Source organism: Dufourea novaeangliae, unplaced genomic scaffold, assembly GCF_001272555.1.
Source record: "Dufourea novaeangliae isolate 0120121106 unplaced genomic scaffold, ASM127255v1 scaffold628, whole genome shotgun sequence".
NCBI classification, from domain to species: Eukaryota; Metazoa; Arthropoda; class Insecta; order Hymenoptera; family Halictidae; genus Dufourea; species Dufourea novaeangliae.
The window spans coordinates 4,065-11,315 of NW_015374527.1; the positions used below are offsets into that span (position 1 = coordinate 4,065).

The window sequence follows — 7,251 nt, forward strand, 5'->3', positions numbered from 1 at the left end:
TGCCCACGGCAGCCCCCCTGCTAACGTGGCGGGGGCTGTTTGAGAGCTACCGGCGATTTGAGCCACAGCTGGGCCTTGGGGGGGAAATCGCACTTCCCCTTTCCCGGGAGAACTGTACTACTACTACTACTACTACGGTTTACCCCCACTCTTTTCTCAATATAGCTCACCGTCTCTCGAACGGCCAACGCAACACGGACAGGGCTTGGCTATGCTTGGAGTGCCAGCACGGTGGACGTAAAGTGGGGGTAGCCGGGACGTCATAGTGGGAGACGATGGTATGTCGGAGTGGGAGAGTGGTGGGGGTAAACAGTACCACGATTCTGGCATCACTGATTTCAGGTACACATTCTTGCGTACTATTTTCTTTGGTGTCTTATTATTTAGCGCAATGAGCCTACATTTTTAAAGCTAAACTTAAAGTTTAATTAATATCTAGATATATACAAATTTGGCGATGAAACTGTAGCTGTGTCAAATCTTAATCTACGAGAGTTACCTAATTATATGTTAAAGCCACCAGTACTTGTGAGTATTTTTCCTGGTCTCGTCACTTAAATCTATCGCTGATAATCTATACATAAATCTTAAATTAATGTCGTCCGCTTGTAAATTTTTTTCGTATGGGTTTTTTTTGTCAATTGTTCTTCGGTTGTAGTGGTAAATTAACGGTATATTGTCGCTATTTTGAATATACCCTTCGCCGTCTAGATAGACAAAGGATTCCGGAGGAGTGTAGCCTGTTTGTCTGGTGTAATTGAAATATAATGGATTCGGGTATAGTGAGTGTGCTATGAGAGAGTTAGATGAGATATTCCGTACCTTGGACCAATGATCCCTGATTAGTTTTACCATGAAAAAGTCAATACGAACCAGCATAGCCTCTTCATATAACTTATAATTACTGATCAGTTTAGTATAGTTCGACTCTGGCGATCTATACTTGCCCAGACAGGCCCTAATGCATTTTCTTTCGAAAACTCGTAGTTTTTCCATTGTACCGGCGAAAATATTGAACCATATTTGACAGCCGTACGTTAGAATTGGTCTTATTAGAGTTTTATAGCAGATGATCTTTACGGATTTGTGTAATTCTTTTGAGTGAAATAGACTTCTATTTGCTATAAATGCTCTGCTGGCTTTTTGAATTTGTATGTTGACATGAATATTGTGGTTTAACTTGAAATCGAGGAATACGCCGAGGTATCTTACCGTATCTTTATGAGGGATTTTTTCATTTATATCGTGTGCTGCGTGTAAAGAGAATTTTTTCGAGTAACGTTATTATTCGCATCCGAAATGTTCGAAATGTATGGCCTGAACAATATTGTTTCACACTTTTGTGTGTTAATTTTTAATTTCCAGGTTTGGAAATAGTCCCGTCCTTTTTCAAATAAATCCTGTGATTGTGTTTTTATGATCGATGGTTTGCTGTTTTTTATGTAAATTAGTAGATCGTCGGCGAAAGCTATTGCAGATTTGTTGGTTTTTTCGTCTGTATTGTTCAGGCCATACATTTGGAGCAAGTCGCTGATGTAGATGTTGAACAGGATAGGGGAATTTACTGTACCTTGTTGCAATCCATTTGCAATTAAAAAGTCTCTAGTGGATTTACTATTACCTTCCGTGACAAAAAAGCGCTTCTCATGGAGCATATCCCAAAGAATTTTAATTAAATGCTTGGGGAAATCTTTCTTCAGTAGCTTGAAAAACAATTCATCTAGCCATACGGTATCAAATGCCTTTTCCAGATCTATGAAGCACTCGCCAACGCAGTCACCGGCTTTTCTAACCCAACAGATGTCCGAAGTGAATTTTGTTATAGCATGCACAGTAGAATGGTGAAATCTAAATCCAAACTGAGTTTCTGGGATGATATTTTTTTCGGAGCAGTGACTATTTATGGCATCGTTGATGATGGTTTTGTTGCGGTCCCCGCTCATGTCACGTAGCGGTGTATGTCATAAGCTTCACAGGCGCGAAGTTTGAATCGAATAACACATGTAATAGGAAATGAGGGTAAAGGTGAAGTTGACACTGATTTGAAGAAGTGTGAAATCTGTTAGAGATCCTTTTAATAAATGCATTTCAAGATTATAAAATAATCAATATTCACTTAGAAACGAATGTTTAAACATTTGCCAGTTGCCTTCGCCTCCTATCCTAACGCTCAGAATCATTGCAAATACGTAAATCGCTCGTTATCAATAACCGGGAAGAAACGCATCAACGAATCAGGTTAAATCTTAGAAATTAATAATTATAAGATTGGTCAGTAGTAACTAAGGACATTTTGTAATTAAACAAAATGATATACGAAGGGAAATGAAAAGACATTCCATTCCACCGACAACGTTGTAATAGAAAGGACGTATAAAAATTACTTTATCAATTAAATTTGTTTTCCTTTAAAATTAGTTAAAAATCGTTTATTTAAATAGTTTAAATATAGTTTTCAAAGTTTTAATTTAAATCTTTATTGTTCTTTATTATTATCGTTATAATTTCCTTTTTATTCAAAATTATCTATAAAACTAACGTGTTTCAAACTTTAATTACTTTGAGACTCAGGATTCCCTGAGGGCCCACGCAACAAAATTGGTGACAGCGGTGAGATCCCTTTCAAAATCGTGGGAGAAATTGTTGAAGAATTGACCATCTTGGAAGCTGTTTTGCTGGCTCGTGAACACGAAATCTAAGGAGTCATCGACGAATTTGTGCAGCCTCTCTTTCCTCGGGTTTTGGCACGGTTTTCCTTGGAACACGGGTGAATACCAGAGGAGGGTGTCTTCAGGTGGCCGTGCAGCTACTTCCCTGAATTCACATGCACTCAACCAGATTTTCCTTCATCGAGGTCTTAAAAGGTGATCCAGACTACAACTTCTACATCAAGTCTTCATCTACTCGGTAGATACGTAAAAATATTCGTTATTGTTTACTCGTTCAATTTTGCAGTTTTATTTTCGATTGAAACAGTTTAGTTGAAATACTGTATTGCAAAATGTTACGTAATATTAAGAATTTGTCAAAACGTAAGCGTAGATTGCGATCTTGTTCGACTAAGTTACATCTACTCGATGAAATTAATTTGTCAAAACGTAAGCGTAGACTGCGATCTTGTTCGACTAAGTTACAAGCTTTCGAGGTTGAAGATATAGTTGTTGAACAAACACAAATAGAATCTCATGTTAACACATCGCCGCAAAAATCAAGTTTCTTACCTACACCAATAAGTACGCCGGATGATTTACTTGAAATATGTAATACATTGCCTTGTCCAGTCACGACCGCTGTTGTTAATTCTGAACCTCGAGGAAACGAATCACAATTTCAGGAAATGAGTTCAACACCAATACAAACAGAGTCTTCTGTCGAAACTTTACCGGAATTGAGTAATCAATCTCGTTCAACAGAAGCCATACCAGCAAACTCGTTTAATTCATCAATAAATAGTTTTCCTAAATCCTATCTCTCCTTGAAGTTAGTAAAAGATTCCATTCCCAAATTTGACGAAAAATCCGGGTCCTTAATTTATTTCATCAAACAATGCAAGTTGATAAATTCGAAAGTAAAGCCAGAGGATCGTGAGAACTTGTTGTTCCTAATTCGAGGTAGAATTGAAGGGCATGCCAAATTGGTGTTGTCTAATCGTGCAGAGCCTGAAATATGTACATAGTATGAATGCCGAACTTATGCACTTACATCAGGATACTAATGAACCAGTAGAGATATTTGGAGCTAGGATAAACGAAATATTAAGTAGCGGACCGAAGACTGCAAAAGACGTGTATAATTCTGAACAATTAATAGGTGTGTATGACTTGCTAAAAAATACTGCTATGATTAGTTTCATCAAAGGCCTTCATAATAACACCATACAGTTTCATTTGAACAGAGAAAAGGATAATAAAAATTTATCGGACCTCGAATCCGCTATTAATATCGCCAGTAATTTAAATGCAGAATTGGCTGATTCTTCAAAACCATTTATTCAAGGTGCTACAATTTCTAAAACTAACATTACAACCTAAAAAATGTAAATTTCTGCGACGTGAAATCTCGTATTTAGGTCACGTTATTTCTACAGAAGGAGTAAAACCAGACCCCACTAAAGTCAAGGCGGTAAGATATTTTCCTATTCCCAAAACCAAGAGAAATGTTAAACAATTTCTGGGTCTTGTCGGATATTATCGTCGATTCATCCCTCAAATGGCTAAGATCGCTAAGCAGCTAACTCGACTCTTAAAAGCAGATATCTCTTTTCTCTGGAATCACGACGCACAAATTGCTTTCGAAAAATTACGGAATATCATTTGCTCTGAACCTGTCTTACAATTCCCAAATTTTCAACAACCCTTTGTCGTTACAACTGACGCATCGAATTATGCCGTTGAAGCGGTATTAAGCCAAGGTCCGATTGGAAAAGATCTTCCTGTAGCATATGCCTCCCGAGCACTTTCCGGTGCCGAAATTAACTATTCTACCATAGAGAAAGAACTACTTGGTGTCGTCTTCGCTGTTAAGCATTTTCGACCTTATTTGTATGGGAATCAATTTACTCTAGTCACCGATCATCGGCCTTTGATCTGGCTTCACAATGTGAAAGATCCCACATCACGTCTTATGAGATGGCGAGTCAAATTGAATGAATACAATTACGATATAGTGTACACACCTGGCAAAATAAATTCCAATGCGGATGCACTGTCCCGAAATCCTTTAAATTCTGCTGAGCCTGATTAGAGTTCTTCCGCTGAAATCACAATTCCCACTACAAATCACACTAAGACAGACAAAACTGACGTCTTAACTTCCGTGGATCTGCAAGAGGTGGTCGTAGACGTCAACGATTTCCCACTTTCAGATTCTAAAGAGGTTAAAGACACGAACGCAGACCATTTTATAGAAGATGAACATGAACAAGGTATAGCCGAAGCTTTTCTTACGTATGGCAAATTTGAAAATTGTAATGATATTTTAAATAATCATACCGTAGTGAGAGGAGGATTGTTCTCAAGAGACGTCGACAGTCTGACGGATACGGTAGAGTCAGTAATAGACCCCGGTTCAGCTGTCGTGGGTTTTCCGACGGATACGGTGACGTCCGTAACGGACGTCCCCGCTTCGGGTACCGACAATGACAATAGTGCTCTCTCTGAATTTTATTTGGGTAACCGCGTAATGCTTGGTAAACCCGTGACCTGTGAAGCTGCAGCGGCTGAACACTCTGTTTCACGGCGTAAGCGCGTGTTGCAGGATCAGCTGTCTGTATCCCGGCGTAAGCGCGTGGCTGCTGTTGTGTCAGTAAGAGAAGGGACACAATCCTCCGGAGAAATTATCTCTAATAATAATAATTTACATTCTTGTAATAAGATTAGAATTTTGACGACGACAAACGCATCTACACCACATCCCTCATCTTCGCGAACACTATCTTCTAATTTTCCCAATATTGTTTATTGTAAAGATCATCTTTATATGCGCAAGGACAATCTTGTGAATTTTCTTTCTACTGATTATCACATTGTTTCTCAAACTAATAGGGATTTATTGACTCATGGGAAATTCTCAATGTCTCGGATACAACCTTATAAGATTAATGTAGGAAATGCTATGGTTTTTCCTGATGAAAGTTGGCGTATTTTCCATTTATTTTCAAAAACAGACTCTACAGAAATACAAGATATAGATCATTTAATATCTTCGTTAGCCTCTCTCAAACAACTCATGCACTCTTTGAAGGTAACAGCAATTAGTATATCTAAAATTAATAATAATCTACAGCCAGTTACGTGGAATATTCTTGAAAACCTTCTGAAACAAACCTTCAATAATTCACAATATACTTTTACAGTTTGTACAGGCGAAATTATACTTCCTCCTTTCTCTAGGACTTCTTCTATTATACGAGAGCACCACGAATCTGTAGTTGGTGACCAAGGAACTAATTTTGTCAGCAAGATAATGAATTGTGTCTGCAAAATTTTCAAAATACAGAGAATCACTTCCACTGCTTTCCACCCTCAATCATTAGGATCACTTGAAAGAGCTCACCGTGTTTTCATAGATTACCTCAAACATTATTGTACTCAGAATGACTGGGATGACTGGATTAGATTCGGGATATTTTCTTACAATACCTCTATACACGAAGCAACTGGGTTCACCCCGCATGAACTTGTATTTGGAGAAAAAGCTGTTATTCCATCAGAGTTTACAAATCAGAAAATTCCAAGAACATTTGTTGAGTATCTGGATAACTTGTTCTTAAAAATTACAACCACTCAGGCTACAGCGGCCGAGAATCTGGAAAGGGCAAAACAGAAAAGCAAATTAAACTATGACAAAAATATAAACCCTCGCAAATTTACTACAGGTGATTACGTATACTTACTTAGAGAACCAAAAATGTCTAAGTTTGATTCAACTTGGTTAGGGCCATCTGAAATTATTAAAATATTCAACGACCTAACGGCTGAACCTACTTTACTGATATTGGTTAGTAAACTTATTGGCCGGTGTGGCACGACTGACGAAGAGTGTAGGGATAAATGGAAATGAGTGAGAGTTGGTATGACTGAGTGCGTGAAGTCGGGCAAGAAGAACGAGATCTTTAGTTAGTCGACTGAGGTGACCACGTGCGAAAAGTTAGAGAAACAAGTTTGAATAAAGCGCAATAAAGGGGCTCGCATAATAGGTGTTTTCATTAATAGAACCCGAGTCCTGGTCCGCTACATAGTGGTGACCCCGATTAAAATGAATAAACCATCTCCTTCGACCGCAAACGAAACTCACAAGGTGAGTATAAAACTACCGCCATTTTGGACGAAAAAACCGGAGGTATGGTTCTACCAGGTAGAGGCCCAATTTGAAATCACGGGTATAACGGTGGAAAGTACCAAGTTCAATTATTTAGTAGCCCAGTTGGAACTAAAATATGTTGAAAATATTTGGGATCTCGTTTCCGATAGAAACATAACCGACAAATATACAGCAGCCAAGGAACGGCTTTTAAGCATATTCAAAGAAAGCGAAAATAAAAGGATAAGACGACTAGTTACGGGAATAGAACTTGGAGACACGAAGCCAAGTCAATTATTGCAGAAAATGAGATCCCTGGCGACCGATGATATCTCGGATAAAGTATTAAAAACACTGTGGTTGGATAAACTTGCGGACAATGTTAAAAATATTTTGCTTGTTTCTGACGAAAATCTAGAAAAATTGGCAATAACGGCGGACAGAATTGCG

The 7,251-nt window shown here is 38.3% G+C and overlaps 1 protein-coding gene across 1 annotated transcript; it reads right to left on the reverse strand.

Annotated features, from left to right (window-relative positions):
• Positions 1-822: 822 nt before the first annotated feature.
• On the reverse strand, positions 823-1,943 carry LOC107193153 (RNA-directed DNA polymerase from mobile element jockey-like; the record flags this gene model as incomplete). The annotated part of the gene is made up of 2 exons (XM_015582551.1): positions 1,337-1,943; positions 823-1,250 (listed from the first exon to the last, which is right to left on the reverse strand). Coding segments are annotated over exons 1-2 (1,035 nt in total), but the record flags the coding sequence as incomplete, so codon positions are not given.
• Positions 1,944-7,251: the final 5,308 nt, after the last annotated feature.